The sequence below is a fragment of the Cervus canadensis genome, chromosome 22 (assembly GCF_019320065.1).
Source record: "Cervus canadensis isolate Bull #8, Minnesota chromosome 22, ASM1932006v1, whole genome shotgun sequence".
In the NCBI taxonomy this organism is placed as follows: Eukaryota; Metazoa; Chordata; class Mammalia; order Artiodactyla; family Cervidae; genus Cervus; species Cervus canadensis.
The window spans coordinates 42908010-42931656 of NC_057407.1; the positions used below are offsets into that span (position 1 = coordinate 42908010).

At 39.5% G+C, this 23647-nt stretch overlaps 2 protein-coding genes across 6 annotated transcripts in view; both read right to left on the reverse strand.

Moving 5' to 3' along the window:
* LOC122424239 (zinc finger protein 197) overlaps positions 1–23647 on the reverse strand; it is a 39166-nt gene that overhangs the window by 9005 nt on the left and 6514 nt on the right. For 2 of the 5 annotated variants that reach the window (XM_043441793.1, XM_043441792.1), the window contains exons 1-5: positions 14418–15042; positions 8485–8963; positions 7126–7288; positions 6670–6761; positions 6262–6388 (exon numbers count right to left, since the gene is read on the reverse strand). In XM_043441793.1, the coding sequence (XP_043297728.1) occupies positions 6262–6388; positions 6670–6761; positions 7126–7288; positions 8485–8883 (781 nt within the window). In that variant the 5' untranslated portion in view covers positions 8884–8963; positions 14418–15042. Of the gene's footprint in view, positions 1–6261; positions 6389–6669; positions 6762–7125; positions 7289–7410; positions 8446–8484; positions 8964–14417; positions 15043–22975; positions 23103–23647 lie in introns of those variants that run through there. The other 3 variants (XM_043441794.1, XM_043441796.1, XM_043441797.1) reach the window with 3 other exon arrangements.
* On the reverse strand, positions 19660–23484 carry ZNF660 (zinc finger protein 660). Its single transcript, XM_043441803.1, has one exon. The coding sequence runs from the start codon at positions 23307–23309 to the stop codon at positions 22329–22331; it is 981 nt and encodes a 326-aa protein (XP_043297738.1). The 5' UTR covers positions 23310–23484; the 3' UTR covers positions 19660–22328.

Consider the following 23647-nt stretch of genomic DNA (forward strand, 5'->3'; position numbering starts at 1 on the left):
AAGATCTTCAAAAGACTTCGAAACAACTATAAGGATACTTTACACGCATACAAAAAGGAAAAGCTTTTCATTAAATGGGAGTACAAAGCAGAATGCTACACTGACAGAATGTTGTAAATGGATTAACACAGAATTCATTCTGAGAACTTCTAAGCTCTTTGCCTTCCGGGAGCAGATGGAAACACAGAAAGGGTGTTCAATAAACAGATGCAAGAAGAGCTAGAGAAGGATCTTAATACAGGTGGTTCATGAAACTGGATGGGGCTTATAAAGAACTATCTTTTTTTCTTCTTCATGCTAAGAAGATGGGAACTCTCAAAGAAAGAAAATATACCTAAAAACTCTGAAGGCCATCTTTAACTTTTGAAGAGTCAAATGTATTAACATTTTTTAATTACTTGAAAGTAATTAATCTACAGGAAAAAATCTATTAAAAAGCAACTTAACACCTCGAATTCTTCTTTTAGAATTAAGAAATGGAAATTTTAAAATTAATTTCACAAAAATATCAGGTCTACATTAGACTCCATCATGTAGTTATACATAAAAAATACTGAATGAAAGGAAAAAATATAGAGACATTAAAAACTATGAAAACATCTATAAAATAATGAGGCTAAACTAGTTAACCTCTTAATGACTCTAATATTCTCAAATATTTTAAAATATGAAATGATGTATATTTTAAATGTTTTGGAAACTCATTTTCACCATCCAAATGTGAGAAAAATTATGAACTAGTTTCCCAAATTATCTAATAAATAAAATTATATAAATAATAATATTATCTTCTATTTGAGTATAAAAACAGTATTCTTCTACCTAAACAGAGAGAAAATACATAGGAAAGGAGTGTTAACAGACTGGTTTTACAATTTAAGCAGAATGCTGGTTGAAAGGAAAGTTTTTTTTCTTCAAGGAAGTAGAAGCATTTTAAGAAATAGAAGTGTTGCAAGTGGTTAAACAGAAATGGAAAATGGTTAAGAAATGAAGGACTCATATATACACTAGCTAATTAGCTGGATAAATGAAATTTTAGTATAGAAATCAGACTGTGTGTGGGCCTAATGAGCTTTAAGGGACTTGGGAAAAAAATATCAGAATGATAGAGGGAGCTGATTATTTTCTGCAATCTTTGGTTAAGCAGGCAAGAAAAAGACAGGATTCCCTAGCTCCACTCCTCCCCAGTCCTCTAATCCATGTCCACTCCATTGCTAATTATCTTTCCAATATGTATATTTGATCATATCACTCACCTGCTCAAAACAAACAATGCTTCATTGCCCAAAGGATAATGTACAAATGACAAGAACAGCCCAAGAGATGCTATCCTCCACTATCTGCTATTTTTCTGGCTTCACTTCTTATTAGTACCCTTTATGCCTATAGACTCTAGGCATGGAAAACTATTTACAGATGCCCAAACATGTCATGTTTTTGCTTGCTTCCCTATCACTGCCCATGCCCCTTTCTCTTCCTGAACTTGCTCTTCCTCTTCCCAATTTGCTACCTGCCCAAACTTACAGGCTTAAAAACTAAGTACAAAAGCCACCCTCACTGGAATTACCACTGATCTTACAGGGGAAAAAAAAAAGTTTAAGGGAATACCATGAATGAGTCTGTGCCAACTAAAGAACTTAAGATGGAATGGCCAAAAAAAAGAAAAAGAAATGGCCAAATTTCTAAAAAGACACAATGTACTTAAAATCGACTCAGGATGACACAGAAATTCTGAATAGTTCCATAATAAGCAATGAAATAGAATCAGTAGACAAAAAACTACGCACAAAGAAAAGCCCAGACCCAAACTGTTTCATTGATGAATTCTACCAAACATTAAAAGAATGAATACCAATTCTTCACACACTCTTCTAATAAGCAAAAAAGGTGGGAACACATCCCAACTAATTCTTATGAGGCCAGTATTACCTACATACTAAAAGCAGACAAAGATATTACAAAAACAGACAAACTACAAACAACCATATCTTTATGAATAGAGACATATGAATCCTCAACTGGGGTTTCCTGGTGGTTCAGTAGTAAAGAATCTGCCTGCCAATACAACAGACATGGGTTCAATCCCTGGTCTGGGAAGATACCACATGCCGCAGAAAAACTAAGCCATATCTACTGAGCCTGTGTTCTAGAGTCCAGGAGCCACAACAACTGAAGCCTGCACACCCTAGAGCCTGTGCTTTGCAAGAGAAGCCACCACCATGAGAAGCCCATGCACTGTAACTAGAGAGTAGTTCCTGCTCGCCACAACTAGAAAAGAGCCCACGCAGCAATGAGGAACCAGCACAGCCAAATAAGTAAAATAAAAGCAAAAAAAGAAAAGAATCCCAACAAAATATTAGCTGACTCCAGTAACACATAAAAAGAATTCTACACCATGACCAAGTGGGATTTATCACAGGAAGGCAAATATTGGTATAACATCAGATAATCAATTAATGTAATACATCATTGTGCTTAGTGCTGAAGAATTGATGCTTTTGAACTGTGGTGTTGGAGAAGACTTTTGAGAGTCCCTTGGACTGCAAAGAGATCCAACCAGTCCATCCTAAAGGAGATCAGTCCTGAGTGTTCATTGGAAGGGCTGATGCTAAAGCTGAAACTCCAATATTTTGGCCACCTGATGCAAAGAACTGACTCATGTGAAAAGACCCCGATGCTGGGAAAGATTGAAGGCGAGAAGAGGGGATGACAGACCCTGATCCCTGATGCTAGGAAAGACTGAAGGTGAGAGGAGGGGATGACAGAGGATGAGATGGTTGGATGGCATCACCGACTCAATGGACATGAGTCTGGGTAAACTCCAGGAGCTGGTGATGGACAGGGAGGCCTGGCGTGACACAGTCTATGGGGTCACAATGAGTCAGACACGACTGAACTGAACTGAAAGAAGCAACCAAAAAACTACCTGAACCAAGTAGGTTCAGCAAGGCTGTAGGATAAATATTAATATACAAAAATTAGTGTGTTTCTGTACCATAGCACTGAACAATCAAAAAAAAAAAAAGAAAGAAAATTAAGAAATCATGTTAATAGCATCTGGGATTTCTTTGGCAGTCCAGTGGTTAGGATTTGGTGTTTTCACTGCTGGGACTCAGGTTCAGTCTCTGGTTGGGGAACTAAGATTCCCACAAGCGGTATAGCCCCTTCCCCACAAAAAAGTCACTTCCCTCTGTAAATCTTTCTCTAAACCACCCACCTCTCCTCCTACTCTCCCAGTTCTTTCATCATACTAAGCTCCTATGTGCTCCCACACTCATGCATACTTTTATTATATAGCATTTGTTACACTGTATTGTACTTATTTTTGTAAATGTCTGTCAATTCAACTTGAATGTACTTTAAGGCAGGGATTAAAAGCTTGATGTATGAGATACTTAATATTTCTTGAATAACTGTCTTTAAATTCTATTCCAATCTCTTAAATGAACATTTACAATTCTTTTACATATTGAAGAAGTATGTGCAAGCTATTTGGGAGTTTGCTCTTTTTAAAAAAAGTTATTTTTTGCCTTTGCTGGGTCTTCACTGCTGCTTGGGCTTTTCTCTAGTTGCAGAGGCTGGGCTTCTCAATGTGGTGGCTTCTCCTGTTGCACAGCACAGGCTCTAGGGTGTGTGGGCTCCCAGGCTCCAGAGCACAGGCTCAACAGTGATGGCGCACTGCCTTAGTTGCTCTGCAGCATATGAGATCTTCCCAGACCAGGGATCAAACCCATGTCTCCTGCATTGGCAGATGGATCCTTTAGCACAGAGCCAACAGGGAAGCCCTGAAGTCTGCTTTTCTGCCAGCTTATCAATGCACAGAAACTGAGTACATAAAACTGTCAAATTTGATAGTGTCACAGTCTACTCCCAAGTCAGAACACCATGGGCTACGTAGTACTTTATCTGAGGAAATTTGGTTGTTCCCAAATTTTAATCATTGTCAATTCTTTGCTGGGACTGTCTTTAGACATATTGCTTATTTTCCCTCCTTCTGAACCATTTCCTTAAGGTATCCTCCTCAAATCAGAACTACTAGGTTAAAGAACATAAGTACCTTGGTATTTGCTTGCCCAAAGCCCCAACAACACTGAAGTTAGAGCGTATTTTACTTATTCAAATTGATTCAAACTTCTTTTTCCTCAAAGAGCTAGAATAAATATGGAATTCTATTTTCTCATCTTTTAAGTTTAACCTTTATTTAGACCCATCTTGAATTTATTCTGGCTTACAGCATAAGCTATGGATCCATGGTGAGTGTTCTTCATAAAATTAATTAACCCATAAAACACATTTTAAAATTTGTAAAAAGAAAGATGGGTTATATAGTAAATCACATTAGAACTACTGAAAATCACATGGATTAAACAAAAAAGTGAGCAAACAAATTGGATTCCTAGGTCATTCTGCATAAATATAAAAATGAAACAATGAAAATGTCTGAATAAAATACATATGATTTAAAAAATAGTATTTTTATGGAGAAATACACCATAAAGGAAAATACTGCTGTTTGAAAGATTTTCTAAGACTTAAACTCATAACCAGCACAGAAAGGCAAACAAATGGGAAAATGTACAACATGTGACAAAGGGTTGCCAGTTCTAATAAACAAAAGAAATATGAAGAAAGAATATGAATAAACATAAAGTAACAATAAGCATAATAACACTAATAATCAAAGAAATGGAAAAAAAAAAAACCCAAAGGATAGGATCCTTCATCTAGCTAGCAAAGATTTGAAAGTGACCAAATCACAAGCACAGAGAGGGGAAATAGCCCCTCTGAGGCTCTTTGTGTGGTTATATAAATTGGTAAGTCATTGACAGAAAGCAGTTTAGGAATATATATCAAAATATCAAATCTACAAAGTATTTGACCATCACACCACAGCTGAGATACGAAAAGACATATCCTCATAAATGTAAAAATATACAGTATAAATTACTATGAACAATAAAAAACATTTACTAAGGTTACTAAGTACAAAATTAACATACAAAAATTAAATATTTTCATGTATGCAAACTGATCAATTAGAAAATACCAGAAGATTCCTATTCCAAAGAGCCAGTGTAACCAGAATTATGAAGATCTACCTGAAGGCACTTTTAAAACAGGCCTGAATCAGACAAAGGCAGCATGAACAAATGTAATGATATATAATGTTCTTGAATAAAAATTCAGTATCATAAAGCTGACAATGTAAAGAATGATACTCAAGACAATGAAATACAAAGCTACCTCCTTCATGGCCTTTTCTAACTCCCAGGAATGGTACAGGTTGCTTTGTCCTCTTCATTTCCATCTCAAGAGACTTATGCCACTCTAATTTCAATTATTTCACTCTGCCTTGTTTATTCTTTTTCATCTCCCAAATCATGCTACTTAAGGGAAGAATCACATCATTCCCATAGTTGCCATTACATAGCAGGTGTTTAATGTTTGTCAGAAACATAAATGGCTAACAGGTTTTTAAAAAATACTCTTGTTACTAATCAAAGAAATGCACTTCAGAATAGATATTATAACTTAAAAAATTATATTAACAACAATTTAAAAGAGTGGGACTACTCAGCATCAATGAAGGTAGAGCCAAAGAAGTGGTTCTTGTGTATAGCTGGTAAGAGCAGAGAGGACTGACATCAGTATGGAAAGCAATTTGGCAGTAGGAGCAAGAGCCTTAAAATAATTAATTTAGGCCTAGTGATTCTACTTCTAAAAAATAATGAGAAATTAAAAATAAAAAGAAACATTAAGCATAAAGATTATTATTACAGTAATCATCTAAAATACAGAAATGGCTAACTAAATTATGACACAAATTATGCAGCCAATACAGATAATGTTTGCAAAGAATGTGTGATAACACGAGTGAGGTAAATACAAAGAAAGCAAGCTATAAAACTGTACATATTCACAGACACACACACACTCAAAACAATGTAATAAAAACCTCTCAAATACATAGAAAAAGCCAGAAAGGTAAAATATCAAAATTTTGAGGGTAGTTGTTTGTAAAGAGTTGGTTTAAAAAATTTTTTCCTTCGAGTATTTTTCAAAATAAGTATTCTACACTATGTTCATAATTAGCGTAGCAAAAAGTCCCACAAAAGCTGGGACTTCCCTGGTGGTCCAGTGGTTAAGAATCTGCACTTACACTGCAGGGAGTCATGGGGATGTAAGAAGAAAAAAAAAAAAGAAAAATAAACAAATGCTGATGAAGAAAGGGTACAAATTACGGGGAGAAAGGGTCCTTACCTAAGGAAGTCACATTTCCGTAATTCTCCAGCATCACGTCCCAGTACAAGGCCCTCTGAACTGGGCTCAAACATGCCCATTCTTCTGAAGTGAAGCATACTGATACCTCCTCAAACATCACCAATTCCTGAAATGACAGGTATGTGTGAGATTATCCATGCCCAGGAAGCTCCCCTACTGAAGGGTTCCTTTCACTTTTGGGGAAGAGACATGTTATGAGGGCATGAGGTGGGCTATTAGAGAGACACAGGAGACCCCACATGAACTCTGCCCTCCAATAGCAGGGACCTTGATTCAAAGATGGGAGCTGACTGGACACCCAAGCACTAGGATGAGTGAGTGTACGTTTGAGCCACAATTAGGTAGTGCAGATAAGGCCTTAGGAAGAAAAGAGGTCGCAAATCTTACCTGGGGCTGGGCTGTCAAGAGCATGAGAGCCATTAACTGATTTCTGGGGTTCTCTTCCTGGGAAAGGGCAGAAGCTTCAGGGGCAGGAGAATCTGAAGGAGAAAAAGCTGCATATAAGGTAACTGTCATTCCTGTCCAAATCCAGTAAGTTTATCTTCTCTAAAAAAGGAGTTGAGAAAGACATATAAGTACCAGAACTAGGCAATAATGGCTAAAAAATGACACACAGATCTTTTCTGACCCCCATGTGCAGGGCTGGAAAAGTGCAAATGTTAGTAATAAGAATGGATAAAGGGTCAGAGAGACCCAAGAAATGACACGAGGGAGAAAACAAAAGAGTTTGGTATCAAGGGACTCATAGAACGGCAGAAGAGGAAGTAGTTATCTGGGAGCAGGGAGGTGAGACCCAGCAAGAGTCCTGAGGATGTCCAAAGCCAGACCAACAGAGTAAGTTACCATGTTGAGGATCCTGGAGCAAGCCGAACACCACTGGGTCAGTAAGAGAACTTGAGCGAATTTCAGCTGATATGTGGCTGCCAGTGGGTGCATGAGGAAGTGCTATTCCTGGAGTACTCAGACCCTCCTGGAGAGTGTCCTGGTCCTGGACAAAGGCTGGAACCTGGGAACAAGCAGAACGCAATAAACTGACTCTTCCTGTACCTCCAGCAAATGAACTCACCTAACCACCATGGACCTCTTTCTGCCCATATAGTCTAGAATGGTGAGATGAGAGTGACCCACCTCAAGTATGGAGCATCAAAACAGCAGGAAAGCTTTGCCTTGAGAACAATGGAGCTGCCCTCTAGCCCCACTCATGGTACTGGTGACCTTTCCCAGAGGAGACTGAACAGAACAGTAGAAACAGAAGCCAGACCTGGGTGTGGGTTAAGGAGGGAACGGGAAGTAACAAGCAATTAAGAGCTTCAGACTTAATCTAAAAGTCTTCAGCTTCAGGTTTAATCTAAAACACTGGGTTCTACTTATTCACACCTCTTCTCATTCCCACCTGCTCCAATAGAAAGAACGCTAGAAGTCTAGACATCTGGTTTTGCTGCTAACTAGATGTCTCACAAAGGCAATGCAGTGAACCTTTTCCTGCCTCCATTTTTTATCTCTTGAATGAGAACAACGACTTAGTGATTAGTAATGAAAAACACAGCTCTGAAATTCTTCATTTTCATGATTAAAACAAACAAGCCCATGCTTGATATCCCTCCCAAATTACATTTCAGACTTTTCATATAGAAATGTTTCTAGTGGGCTCCAGATCGACAGAAAGAGATCTGACACATACTAGAAACCATGTTAAGATCCCAATTTAATAGCCAAGGATATAAAATCTTATCAGAGGCAAATATCTCAACCCAATCTCTTGTCTCACACAGTCCCCAGTAGGGGAACACATGGAGTGGTCTTTCCAGATCTAGAAAGCTTCATTCTTGCTCTCCCATAACTTTCCATACTCCAGGTTTACAACACCAATCCAAACAGACTTTACAAACAATATACTTGCTTCTGTTTAGAGGAACTCTTAGGAACATTATGCTCTTCAGATTCTTGAATCAAACTCAGAATTAGTAAGCATCACCCACGGAGACAAAGCAGAGTCAATGCTCTGTGTTGATTTTGAATTGGTCCAAAGATCCCAACCATAAATCCATTTCTCCAGACAGATAGATATTCTATGGTCTGAAAAGCTCATGAACCTGTTTTAATCAGCATAAGTGTTGCTGCTGTGTTACTGTTAATGAAAATCACAGGATCATCTTCTACCCCAGCCTGTCCTGGGCCTACTCCCCACTTCCCCTTTCTCACTTTTAATGCTGGTCCATCAAGGTCTTTCTGCAGCTCTTCTACCAGGGCCACGGCCTCCTCACCACTCCCGGGGCGATGGATCTGCACCCAGGTCCGTATCTCCCCAGGCAGGATGCTCAGGAATTGCTCCAGCACCAGCAGCTCCAGGATCTGGGCCTTGGTGCGTGCTTCTGGCCTCAGCCACCGGCGACAGAGCTCCCGGAGCCGGCTCAGTGCCTCCTGGGGTCCAGATGTCTCATGATAACGTAACTGTCTAAAGTGCAGGTGGGAGGTCTCCCAAACAGTGGAGCTACTCCCTTGGAAGCTGGTTCCCCACTTCCAGGTATCATCCTTCCCTTTAACGAGGCCCTCTTGTCGCAGAGCACTGTGGGCCCAATTTTCTCTTGTCATTGCTGCCATTTAAGACAGACTCCTCTCCAGGGTCCCTCAATTCTTGCTTGACTTCTTCCTTAGAGCTTGAAGAACATCATCTATAAGACCTAAAAAAATCATTGTTAAAGTTAACCCAGAGACACAGTCAGATCTTCCACACCCCAATTAGCCCCCGGTAATGAAGAAACCTTGCTAAATGCAGAGTTCTAGATTCTGGGCAGTTTCTCCTTTGACGGAGGCCCCAGCCCAAGGCTCTAGGGACATTAATATTCATGTTATCCAGACTACTGCTGATATCAAAAACACAAAATTCCTTTTTTTTCCTTGCCATGAGGTATGTGGGATCTGAGTTCTACAACAAGGGACTGAACTTGCACCCCTTGAATTGGAAGCCAAGAGTCTTAACAACTGGACCACCATGAAAGTCCAATATCAAATACCCCTTAATCATTATTTTTAAGAGTGTATCAGTCCACTCATACTTAAGTAATCCACTGCCATTGGACGTTTAATTATTTATAATTTTCTCCTATTACAAATTAAGCTACAATGACCATCTTTGCTAAAGAATTTTTGGTATTATATTTCTGCTTATTTCTTCAGGAAAAAATCTCCAGAAAAGAAATTGTTTAGCAGAAAGGTAGGAATAGTTTACACTTTTAAGGCTGTAACAGTTACATCACTATCAGTGACATATCTGGATGCCCCATTAATTTTATTTAACAAGTGGACCCTTAAAGTTCATGCTTATAACAGAGCAGAGGAGAGCAAAATAAAATATAATCTCAATACAAAGTCCAAGTACAATTAACAGGAGGACAAACAAGCACAGTAAGAATTCATGGAGGTAATTTAGGGTTGGGCTTTAAAGAAAAAATAAAAAGATCACTGGAATATTAAGAAAGCCATTCCAGGAAGAAACTGTAATTTCTAAAGCAAGGGAGTGACACCACATATAGCTCTGTTAGAAATGTTCTGTGCAGAAATAGAACTGCCACATGACCCAGCAATACCACTTCTGGGCATACACACTGAGGAAACCAGATCTGAAAGAGACACATGCACCCCAATGTTCATCGCAGCACTGTTTATAATAGCCAGGACATGGAAGCAACCTAGATGCCCATCAGCAGATGAATGGATAAGGAAGCTGTGGTACATATACACCATGGAATTTTACTCAGCCGTCAAAAAGAATTCATTTGAACCAGTCCTAATAAGATGGATGAAACTGGAGCCCCTTATACAGAGTGAAGTAAGCCAGAAAGATAAAGAACATTACAGCATACTAACACATATATATGGAATTTAGAAAGGTGATAACGATAACCCTATATGCAAAACAGAAAAAGAGACACAGAAATACAGAACAGACTTTTGAACTCTGTGGGAGAAGGTGAGGGTGGGATGTTTCAAAAGAACAGCATGTATACTATCTATGGTGAAACAGATCACCAGCCCAGGTGGGATGCATGAGACAAGTGCTCCGGCCTGGTGCACTGGGAAGACCCAGAGGAATCGGGTGGAGAGGGAGGTGGGAGGGGGGATCGGGATGGGGAATACGTGTAAATCTATGGCTGATTCATATCAATGTATGACAAAACCCACTGAAATGTTGTGAAGTAATTAGCCTCCAACTAATAAAAAAATTAAAAAAAAAAAAAAGAAATGTTCTGTGCAAATCAGAGAAAGGAAGAAAACTTTGAGATAAGGTTGTAGAACTAGAGTGAAGAGGTAAGTAAACAGAAGCAAATTCTAAAGGCAACTAAGAGGTAGCCAAAGGTACCCCAAGTAGCCAGAGTGGCACTGCCAAGCCCGTTCCATAGGAACTACACTCAGTATCTCAGCATCAAGCTGCCACGGACTTAACCTGTGTCTGTGAGCATCTGGGCTTTATCCAGTTTTACTTTGTGTATCTGTTAGTAAGATGTGTTCCAAGGGAACGGCTCCTTTGCATTACACCATTTGACCTTATAAAGGTTCCATAAGAACACTATTTTCAGATATTAGGGGAAACTTGTAGTCTAAGCAAATAAAGTTCTAAAGTATTAGTAGGGATAGAACACTTGAAAAAAGAAACCGAGCAGTTCTTTGGTCACTGATCTGGGGGTGATGGAAAGGAATTTTAAAAAACTATTTCTATCCCATGCTCACAGCTAGAAAGAGTACTGTCAAAATTCCAGTTCTTCTCAACTTTATCTATAGAGTCAATGCAACTCCAATAACTCACCAAGCTATTTCATAGGTATCGACAAACTGATTCTAAAGTTCACATGGAGAGGCTACAGACCCAGAATAACTAACACAATACTGAAGGACTTCTCCCTCAGTATCGTGAAGTTGAGGGACTGACACTACCCAATACTACCCAGAGTTGAGGGACTGACACTACCTAACATCAAAACTTTCTAAAAAGTTAACAGTTATGAAGACAGTGCAGTATTGGCAAAGTGCAGACAAATCAATAAAACAGAATAGAAAGTCCAGAAATAGACCCACATGAATAGAATCAACTGATCTTTGATAGAATTAAGGTAATACAAAGGAACAAAAATAGTCTTTTCAGCAAATGGTGCTGGTACAACCAGATATTCACATGCAAAAAAAAAAAAAATCAATCTAGACACAAACTTTACATATTTTACAAAAATTAACCCAAAACGGATCAGAGACCTAAATATAAAATACAGAACTATAAAAGTCCTGGAAGATAACCTAGGAGAAAACCTAGATGACCTTGGGTATGGTGACAGCTTTTTAGATACATTCAAAAGGCACGATCCTTGAAAGAAGTAACAGGTAGACTTCATTAAAATTCAAAAATTCTGCTGTGGAAAAAGCAGTGTCAAGAATGAGAAGACACCCCATAGACTGAAAGAAAATACCTGCAAAAGACACACATACTCGATAAAAGCCTAATATCCTTCCTTTGTATATTTCAAAGAACTTTTAAAACTCAACAATTAAGAAAACAAACAGCTCAATTAAAATATGCCCATGGGGGCTTCTCTGGTGATTTAGTGGTTAAGAATCCACCTGCCAATGCAGGGGACACAGGTTTGATTCCTGGTCCAGGAAGATATCATATGCTGAGGAGCAACTAAGCCCTTGCACCACAACTACAGAGGCCACACACACAGAGCCCCTCCTCCACAACAAGAGAAGCAACCAAAATGAGAAGTCTGCATACCACAATGCAGAGTAGCTCTGACTTGCCTCAACTAGAGAAAGCCTGAGCACAGCAACAAAGACCCAGCACAGTCAAAAATAAATAAATCTTTTCTTTCAATGACCCAAAGGGGAATTCCCTGGCAGTCCAATGATGAAGACTTGTAGCTTCTACTGTTGGGGGCCCAGGTTTAATCCCTGGCTAGGGAACAAAGAGCCATAAGCCCCATTGTGGCCAAAATAAGAAGATAAAATATGGCCCAAAGACCTAAACAAACACCTCGCCAAAGAAGATATACGGATTTCAAATAACTGCATGAAAATATGCTCTGCATCATATATTTCATCAGGGAAATGCAAGTTAAAACGATGAAATACCATTACATACCTATTAGAATGGCCAAAATCTAGAACACTAGCAACACCAAACGCTGGTGAAGATGTGGGACAACAGAAATTGTCATTTGTTGGTAGGAATGCAAAATAGTACAGCCACTATGGAAGATAGTTTGGCCCTTTCTTACAAAACTAAACATACTCTTGCCATAAATTCTAGCAATTGTGCTCTTCAGTATTCATCCAAACGAACTGAAGACATATGTCCACACAAAAACCTGCACATGGATGTTTTAGCAGCTTTATTCATAACTGTCAACACCAAGAATCAACCAAGATATCCTTCAATGGGTAAACAGATAAACTGTGGTACATCCAGATAATAGAATATTATTCAGTGTTAAAAAGAAGCTGTCATGCCATGAAAAGATACAAAGGAAATGTAAATGTATGTTACTCAGTGAAAGAAGCTAATGTCAAAGTCCAATATACTTTACAATTCCAACTACATGGCTTCTGGAAAAGGCAAAACTATGGGGGATCTTTTTTTTTTTATTGACCTACAGTTGGAATACAATGTTAATTTCTGCTGTACAGCAAAGTGATTCAATTATACATATACATTCTTTTTTATATTCTTTTCCATTAAGGTTTATCACAGGATATTGAATACAGTTCCCTGAGTTATACAGTAGAACCTTGTTGTTTATGCATTCTATAAATACTAGTTTGTATCCGCTAACCCCAAACTCCCACTCTATCCCTCTAGTGGTGGGGGATGTTGATACTGGAGGAGGCTATGCAAATGTGGGGGCAAGGAACAAATGAGAAATTTCTGTATTTTCTGCTTAATTTTCCTATGAACCTAAAAATGTTTTTTTAAAAAAAGGATCTACAAATAAAACTTGGGGGGAAAAGAGACTTCTAAATAATTTTCTACAGTAAATTATCAGAATTTTATTTACTCTTACTTTGCAGAGATACAAATAAGAAATCCTTAAGCATACATTATGCTTGTTTCTCACAAAAGATTTGTAAGCACTGGTTAAAAAGAACAAAAGAAGTCTCAGAGGAGCTAAGCGATTCACTCAAGGCCACTCAACTAGTTCAGTTATGGGAGCAAATTCTGATCTCAGGGATTCTAACCCCAAAAGTACAAAATCACCGCATCTAAGAAAAGACTTCTCAAACCCAAACAACTATTCTAAAGCAATGGTTTCCAAACAACAGTTCATTAAAACAATAACCATACACAGTCACTCACAGGTTGATAATGACCTTTCTTGCAAAAGACAGCATTTACTAAATTTGTACTTAATGTGAAAATACATTCTCTGAGGCAATGGTGATATGCGTGGTCTAAGTTTGCTTCTTAAATACCATTACATTACAAAATTTAAAATGGAACTTGGTATGGGGGGGATAAATGGGAAGACTGGTAATGACATATACACATTACTATATATAAAAAAGATAACTACTAAAGACATATTGTATGGCAGAGGTAACTCTAGTCAATACTCTGTAACGGCCTATACAGGAAAAGAATCAAGAGTGGATATATGTATAACAGACTCACTTGGCTGTACACCTAAAACTAACATAAAATTGAAAACCAAGCATACGCCAATAAAATTACAAAGAAAAATGGGAATCAATCCATCCTTCACGGGAAAAAAAAAATAGATTTCTGGGAGTCCCTGCTCCAGGGAAGTCTCAAGCTGTTTCTCAGCATCAGCCTCAGAAAAGACTGAGAAAAGAGCAGAAAGACTTGAGCTGAGAACCTGGCTACTGAGGTCGCTCTTCTCAAAGGGGCAGCACATTATTCTATTGACTCGACAGCCAATCCACAGACACACGGAGACACAGAGGCGCCGTCTTCAATATATTCCCCAAGCCGCAGCCTAGGCGTCCATCTCAACCAAGCGGTGGAGGGACCGCCCTGGGGGTGAGGAGCAGAGAGGGGCCGGCGAGGGCTGAGCTGCCCTGGAGAGCTCAAGCCGCAACCCCGGCCGCCCTCCGCGCTTGCCAACCCGACCCGAGCCCACCCCGCTCACCGGGGTCTCCCGCGGCGGCTCCGGGCTTGGGGACCACCACCTTGGCGCCGGGGCGCCAGGAGATGACACGAAAACTGGACGCGACGGCACCTGAAGCCTAGAATAATGGCTGACCCGCGGGTATAGCGACATCCGGTGCCTCACCCCACCTCCCAGTTTCGGCTCTCTAGGAAGCCACATCTCTATGGTTCCTAGCTTTCCCAGTGATGGCAGGAAAGGCGGAGCTCCGGGACTCTTAGGTCTTCATTCCTCTCAAGCAAAGAACAGGTGTAGCTGTATTCCAGAGCCCAAGGATGCAGAGATGAATCACATGGCCCAGGCCCCCAGGCCTCGTGTTGCCTCCTGAAAGAATTGGACTTCTCTGTTTTAATTTGAATTGCAACTGAGTTTAATAGAGTGATTTCTAGAACGTCTGAATGTCTTCATGAGTGACATATCCAATCTATTTGTGAACCACAGCAGTTCTCACCATAAATAACATACATTACAAATGACTTCCTTGTGAATTGGCTTGCTGTTGTTCAGTCGCTAAGTCGCATCCGACTCTTTGTGACGCATGAACTTCCCTGTCCTTCACCATCTCCAGGAGATTGTTCAAATTCATGTCCATTGAGTCAGTGATGCCATCCAAGTATCTCATCCTTTGTTGACCCCTTCTCCTCATGCCATCAATCTTTCCCAGCATTAGAATCTTTTCCAATGAGTTGGCTCTTCACATCGGGTGGCCAAAATATTGGAGCTCTTGCCCAAATGATGAGATAATGGAGCTCTGGTGTTAAATATAAATCAAGCTGAAATGAGGATGGAGGGACACTGCCCCCCTGGAATGAGGAGGTCTTTGCAGTTGTCCACCACCCTGAGTAAAGTTAGGTCAGTGTAAAGGGTACTGGAACTCTGCTTCTTTGATACTTAAATCTTTTAAGTTTGGACTCCTGGAATTATCACCCTCTATATAAGATGACAGAAAGAGGCTCCAAAAGGGTATTGCAAAAGAGGGAAGTGTCACATCCTTGGACCCACAGGAGTATTTAGGATGGATCACCAAGTGAGGGTCCTTACCTTTGTGCAGGAAAGAATTCAATAGCAAGTCAAAGAAAAGTGAAAGTGTTTTTAGAGGAATTCACACTCCACAGGCCCAAATGTTAACTACCTCAGAAAGTGAGAGCAGCACCAGGGCATGAGGTTGTAGTTTTCATGGGCTAAGTAATTTAATATGCTAACATATGGGAGGAATATTACTATTTCCAGGAATATTGCTATTTCAGGAACAGGGGATATTTCCCAGGAGTTGGACCACTGTCCACTTTCTGGCCTTTGATGATCCGTCTCAGAACTGTCATGGCCAAGGAGAGATTTTTTGTATTACAAAGAAGATATAATGAACTAAAGGTCCGTGACCAGATTTCTCAAAACCCCCTTGGTTACAGCTGGTTCCAGTCAGTCTTTATCAAATCCCAGCAACTGCACCCCATCTTCATTTATCCAACATTTGTCTCCTGCCTCTTTCTCTCCTGTCTCAAGGGCAAGGGCCATGACTATATGGATACCACATACACTTAGCACCTAGCACAAAGCCACAGTAGGTGCTACATGAATGCTTATTGAATGAGCAAGGTGTTATTCTATTGATATGTTTTCTTCTAGCTTTCACCGAACATTTGCTGAAACATCTGTCTCCACTCCTTTGTTCATTCAACAACACTTCACTGAGTACTAATCATGTGCTAGACACTGTTCTAGGCACTAGGGACATAAATAAAGAGGTGAAGTCCCTAGAAACTTACATTTATAGGGAGGATAGACAGAAAACAAATACAAAATGTACCAGAGAGTGATTAAATACTAAGCAGAAAGAGGGTAAGGACCCAACACCCAACCAAGTAGGAGGAGAACCAGGAGATAGTACTTTATAGGTCTCAAAGCATGAATAGGAGGACCTCCCTGGTGGTCCAGGGCTTAAGACGCCACGCTTCCACTGCAGGGGGCACAGGTTCAGTCCTGGTCAGGAAGCTAAAATCCCACATGCTGTGAGGTGCAGGGACTTAAATCCCTGCCCTTGTGGTTGATAAAATCTAAGTCCCTTGATGACCAGGATCAGCAAACTGCCACATGGCACACAAGCACCCACTTATCTGACTTGCACTTCTTTGTCCTAGGCTCTGAGGATTTACTCTCTGAAAGACCTTTAAAAGGATGTTTAAGTTTTATCCAACATTTCTATGCTGTGTCATAGCCAAAGGACTTTATTTTTATCTTGTTCGCCATTTTGTTCTACTACAATTTTTTATTCATTTTTATTTTTAAAAAACTTAATTTTTGGCTGTGCTGGGTCTTCATTGCAGTGTGCAGACTTTTCTCTAGTTGCAGCTGCAACTAGTCTCTAGTTGTGGTTGTGGTACATGGGCTTCTCATTGCAGTGGTTTCCCCAAGTGAATCACAGGCTCTAGGGCCTAACGGGCTTCAAGAGTAGTGGTGCATGGGCTCACTAGTTGTGGCGCAAGGGCTTAATTGCTCCATGGCATGTTGGATCTTACTGGACAAGGAGATCAAACCCATGTTTCCTGCATTGGCAGGCAGATTCTTAACCACTGGGCCACCATGTAAGTCCTATAACTTTTTAAAACATGAATCTGCTTAACTCTGTGGTTAAACCAACATTGCCAATGTGACAGCATTTTCTTTCCCTCAGTAAACTGGGTTGCTAATTTGTTATGATTACACAAACTCTGGTTTATGTCTCAGTAATTTTGTGATTTGTAGATTTTTCTAAGGGAAAATGGATAATTATCACAAAAATGGCCATGTAAAGAGTCAAGGCTCCTCATGGAGATCTTCCTTAAATCCCCGCTTCAGAAGTTTTGTTTTATATAGATTCCTAGTGCATGTGGTGTTTAGTCGCTCAGTTGGGTCCAATTCCTGGGGACCCTCTGGACTGTAGCCTGCAGGCTCCACTGTCCATGGGATTTCTCATACACGAATACTAGAGTGGGTTGCCATTTCCTTCTCTATCAATAGATTCTTACACCCTGACCCAAATATGCTAATTTTGTGGGCTTGGGAAATATACCTGTATATGTGAAATTACTTCTTGTGATTCCTAGATTTGGGAACCACTGACCTTAAAAGAATGGTTACAGCTTTGTAATGGCTACAGTCCTTATACATCAGATGGTGCTGTGTGGACTTAAAATGGTCAGTGGAAGGACTGAGAACTAGCGAAGTCCTGTATCCATATCGCCCAGAAAGGAATTAGCCATCTCCTTTGGACCCCCTCACAAATCTGCCTTCTGGAGTAGAAATGGACCTCAGGGAACATGCTGGTTTTATACAGCCAAAGGTCTATATAATAGCATAGGTTTGAACAGAGATGAGACCAGAGAGGGGATGGGACAATAACCAGCTATACAAGTTCTCCAGCAAAATAACAGAAGAGAACATTTTTTTTTTTTGGCCACACAGCATGTGGAATTTTAGTTCCCCCACCAGCGTTTGAACCTGCATCTCTTGCATTGGAAGTGTGGAGTCTTAACCATTGGACTGCCAGGGAAATCCCAGAAGGACAATTTCTAATGGCTAGAGCACTACTTTTTGTAGAGTTGGCCCTCCATATCTGTGGGTTCTGCATCATGTATTTAACCCAATACAGATAAAAAATATTAAAAATGAAAAAACTTCAAAAAGTTCCAAAAAGCAAATCCTGAATTTGTCATACTGGCAACTATTTATATGTATTATTTTCATTGCATTTACAACTATATACAAAGCATTTACATTGTATTAGGTTTTATAAGTACCCTAAAGATGATTTAAAGTATACTGGAGGATGTGCATAGGTTATATGTAATAGTTCGCCATTTTATATAAGGGACTTGAGCATCCTTTGACTTTGGTATGGTGGTGGGGGTCCTGGACCCAATCCCCCGCAGTTACTGAGGAACAACTCTATTGAGAGTATGAAAATAACAAGCTTCATCTTGTGTTTGAATATGAAACAAGCCAGAATCACATTTTCATTCCAAAAGCATCTGCTTAAAGAAAAGCAAATTGAACTGTTTTCTTCCCAATCTGAATAAAGGAAGGAAGCAAAAGAAAAAAATTTTTTTTAGTGATATTTATAACAAGGAAATAACAACAGATATTTATTGGAGGAATTATAACCATTTTTGGCAAAAGTTTTATGACTCCAGTTTTATAACATCAGAGGTGAAGTCAGACAGTCTAGTTTCTAAAAACAACCTAACAATATGAACATACTATTTTATTTATATTGAATGGAAAAAAATTTAGAAAGCAATTCTGTCACTTAGGATACAGAGCTGGAAATGAAATATAGTCTTATGGGATTCATGGTCAATGAAAATGCTCAGTTACTATTTAAAGCTCTTTTTGGTTTAAATTTTCTTCTGAGTTCCTGATAAGATCTAATATAGTACACACCATCAATGAAAAATATCTCCAAGTCTAGGGAGACATTCACCTCTCTATGCAATATTCTTTATCTTTCAGATTTCCCTTTAATCAAGGCTACATAACATTTTAATTTCACACTTTTTCTCACAACTTAAAAGAGATGTATATATTTCTAGTCCACACCAAAGCAATTCTACATATAGGGTATCTGTGGTCAAAAAATACTGACTTTTCATATTCCTTGGGAATATTCATGGTACTAAAAACAAGTGAATAAATGTGGGTGCACAGGAAACCAGCAGATGACAGAAACAGGAATGGACAATACACAGTAGTTTAGTGATGCACATTTCAAGAGAGCTGGGGTTTTGACAGAATAGAGAAGAAATTGCGTACAGAGAGGTAAATGGGTTGGGGTAGACAAAAACTAGCAGAGGGACTGCAGAGGAAGCACTGCTGTTAGGAAACAACCAGGCTTCCATTAGAACAGGAAGTTGGGAAAAAAAACCACATTCAAATAGACCCTGAATTTCAGAGTGTATCATGAAAGGGCTTGAAAGAATGGTAAGAACTGCAAAATTAAATGCTGACTGAAACAGGTAGCTGGTAGTCTTAAAAAACTTCTGCAGGAAGGTGAGTGGTCAGTTCAAATTTCATTGCAGAATGGGTACATGAAAGGGTATGCTGCTGCTAAGTTACTTCAGTCGTGTCCGACTCTGTGCGACCCCGTAGACAGCAGCCCACCAGGCTCCCTCATCCCTGGGATTCTCCAGGCAAGAACACTGGAGTGGGGTGCCATTTCCTTCTCCAATGCATGAAAGGGAAAGTGAAAGTGAAGTCGCTCAGCCATGTCTGACTCTCAGAGACCCCGTGGACTGCAGCCTACCAGGCTCCTCTGTCCGTGGGATTTTCCAGGCGAGAGTACTGGAGTGGGTTGCCATTGCCTTCTCCAATGAAAGGGTATAGAGTGCACTTATTAACATTTACTCTTGCAGTCTAAGACAGATATCAGCCTAGAAGATTAGAAGCTACTGAGGGCTTTCTCCAGGGTCCACTATCTTGGCTTGCCTGGGTAAAAAATGTCAATTTATTCAGATCTCTGGCTTCCTTCCTAGAAGATACTTGCTCTTGGAGACAACAGAGTCCTCTAATATGAAAAAGAAAGGCTAGCTGAAGAAAGAATTTCAGACACTGTGTCACAGTGGTGGAAAAATGTTTTGCTCAGCAGTATCAGAAGCACCAAAAACTCTGCTCAGCAATAATAAATGCTTAAAAAATACCCCCAACAGGCACACAGGAAGTTAGTTGCCTGTTTTCTTATAAAGCAGTTTTAGGAGAGCCAGGAGACATTAGTCATGGGAGTTTCCATATAAGTAATCAGCAGCTGAGAATGGCTGGCATGACAAAAGGCATGAAATATTAATTACAACCTTCCTGTGGAATTTTGAAAAGGACACATGACCAGGGAAATGATACAAGTCCCTTCCTGCTGCAATTCTGTCTAGCGACAGTCACAGGTGGGTGACCCTCCCTTGTGTCCACCCAGACTCTTGGGGAAGTGCCTGCCCAAGGGTGACCAACGATACAACAGTGCTACCCTCTGAACACAGCAACAGAGCCTAGAAACCGTGCTTTGAATAACTATGCAAAGAGGGACTATTATACCACAAAATTATATATAAGCCATTATCCTATCACACAAAATAGGACAAAAACTAAACAATCTCTTTCCACCCAAATATCCACTTCATACCATCCCCTTCTTTTCAGCATCTTCCTTATGAAACCATGATCAACCTATAATTGTCCACATATCATCAACCACCTTTCACAGAAGTGGTTACTCAGGAGAATCCCAACTTCTTGGTCTCCCACTCACAGAATCATCATGATGGGCAGAGGCACTTTGGTAAAACACAGAAAGCATGGACTTGAAAATCTGATCTGAGTTCAAATTCTAGCTTAAACCACTTATTAGCCAGTCACCTAACCTCACTTGAGACTCCATTTTCTTGTACAAATGGGATATCAAATCCTCAGTAGTTCCTAAAATGATGTATCACTACACAGGCAGAAGACAAATGATGTCAGGCTTATGCATTCATTGTATACAAAGAAGGAGGAATGACTGAGTTAAGAATGGGGCAGTTCTAAGGGTTCCCAGATTCTGAGCTGCCTTAAAAGTTTAAAATACTTATTGAAAACAGATTAAGGCCTTCTCAGAGAGCTGGACATAAAGGCTGGTCACACATTTATAGGCATTATCTCACTTAATCCTCACAACAATCTGGTGAAGTAGGTAGTCACTCCCATTTTACAGATAAACTTACAGCTCAGGGCAGTTAAGAGACCTGTCCAAAACTGGCAAGCTAGTGCATAGCAGATCTGGAATCAGAACATATATATATCTGACCCAAAAGTCTGCTATTTTAGCTACTAAAGTCTATAAAACATGTGACGGTAGTCTTCCCCTTGTTTTAGATTATGCTGACTCTCTTTAAAGGTTATGAAACTGCAATTGTTCCAATTTCATACGAGGGTATTTTTTTCTGGTTCTGCAGACATATATTGAAAAGATGGAGCCTAGGTGGTTCTTTATTCTCTCTGGATCCTTCTACAGCAGTGGGAGAGAATATAGTAAATTTTTACTGTTTTCTTTTAACCTAAAAGTGATTAAGAAAGTGGATTAGATATTTTGTTGATGACTATAAAGTCAGTTTATCTTAAAACTGCAGAAGTCAACAACTGGTATTTATGATGTAATATGCAGGAAACAGGCTCTAAAAGGAAGTGACCTGCTGAGGGTTCCCCTGCTGAGGGTTAGGTGACTGGGTAATAAGTGGTTTAAGCCAGAATTTGAACTCAGATCAGTATTAGTATCGGAACTAAGGTCAGTAATGGGGTGCAATCCTAGGACTTTAGAGTCTGTAACTTTCATAACACTGTTGAATGAAAATGAATATGTGCTCACTGCATTTAAAAAATACTCTACTTTTTTCCTGACTATAAAAGTGGTACATTCTCATTGTAGAAAATCTAAAAAGCATAGAAAAGTATAAAGAAGAAAATAGAAATTACCTATAATCCTATTACCCAGAGATAATCACTGTTAATATTTTGGTTTGGTATTATTTCATTTCCATTTTTTCCTTTGCATAAATATTTTTTTTTAATTTGGATATTTCATTGTTTTTCTCTTTCATTTATCTTCCACTTTATTCAAATCATTTCTTCCATGGCACTAAATATTTTTTTAAAATGTTTACAATGGATGCAAAGCCATCATATGGATAGACCATCATTCACTTAAACCCAATTCTGTCGAAACTCTAGTTTTCTTCCTCCAGTTATACATGATGCTGGCATGAATACCCGCTTCTGTTAATCTTTGTCTACTTCTGATTACTTTCCCTGTGTGGATACTTAAAGAATTAAGGTTGATGATACTGAAACCTGCTTTTCCTAAAAGCAGCAATTCGCTCCACTTTGTAACAATGTTATTTATGACATTTCTTTCTCCTCATTATGCTTTCTCTGATGCTGAATAAGCTGTGAGCTGTAACGATAGGCCTTCCCACACTCACTGCACTTATAGGGTTTCTCCTTCGTGTGGGTTCTCAAATGTAGAATCACTTGAGAAGTCTGCCTGAAGGTTTTTCCACATTCATTACATTTATAGGGTTTCTCTCCAGTGTGAACTCTCTGATGATCAATAAGATTTCGATTAGAAGTAAAAGCTTTCCCACACTCATTACATTTGTAAGGTTTCTCTCTACGATGAAGTCGTTGGTGTTCATTAAGGGTCTTCTTTAAGATGAAAGCTTTCCCACATTCATCACATTCATAAGGTTTCTCCCCAGTGTGAATTCTCTGATGATCCATAATCTTTGTATTAGAAACACATGTTTTCCCACACTCCTTACACTTGTAAACTTTTTTTCCTTTGTGCATTCTCTGATGTTGAGTAAGGTTTGAACTACGGCTAAAGGCTTTCCCACATTCAATACATGTGTAGGGCTTCTCACCAGTGTGAACCCTGTGATGTGAAATCAGGCCAGAACTCCGACTAAAGGCTTTCCCACACTCCTTACATTCATAGGTTTTCTCCCCACTGTGGATTCCCTGGTGCCGAATAAGGTGGGACTTACCACTGAAAGATTTCCCACATTCGCTGCATGTGTAAGGCTTCAATCCTGTGTGGATTCTCCGATGAACAACCAGGTTGGAACTATGACTGAAGGCTTTTCCACACTCCTTACACTTATAGGGTTTCTCTCCTGTGTGGATTCGTTCATGTACGGTGAGGTTTGCACTCTGACTAAAGGCTTTCCCACACTCAGTACATACATACTGTCTCTTTACAGCCTGAATTCTCTCATTTATTGTAGGGCCATCTTTTTCAGATTCTTGGTCACTCACTTCTGTGAGTGTTTTATTGTCTTGAACTGTCTTCTCTTTGAAGTTTCTTGTCTTTCTCCTCATTTTCTCTTGCTTGGAGCATCCCAGTGGCCCCTCGAATCTCTTCTTTCCCTTCAAAGGTGCTTTCAAAAATTTGACTTCCTTGGTAATACTTCTCTGTGGTGCTCTCTTGAAAGTTGAGACTTTGATTTTTCAGGAATGATATTTTGGAATCAATACTTCCTCAGTCCTCGTTTCACCATCTGACAGAAGAAACAGAAGTTGTACATGTCACCTGCTCTCTATACTCAAAGAAGGAGAATTATCCAAGGATAACAAGATGTGATGGGCCACAGGATCTCACATGGAAAAGTAAGGCAGGGAGGACTGATCAAAAAGATGAGAAAAATGAGGTTGGACAT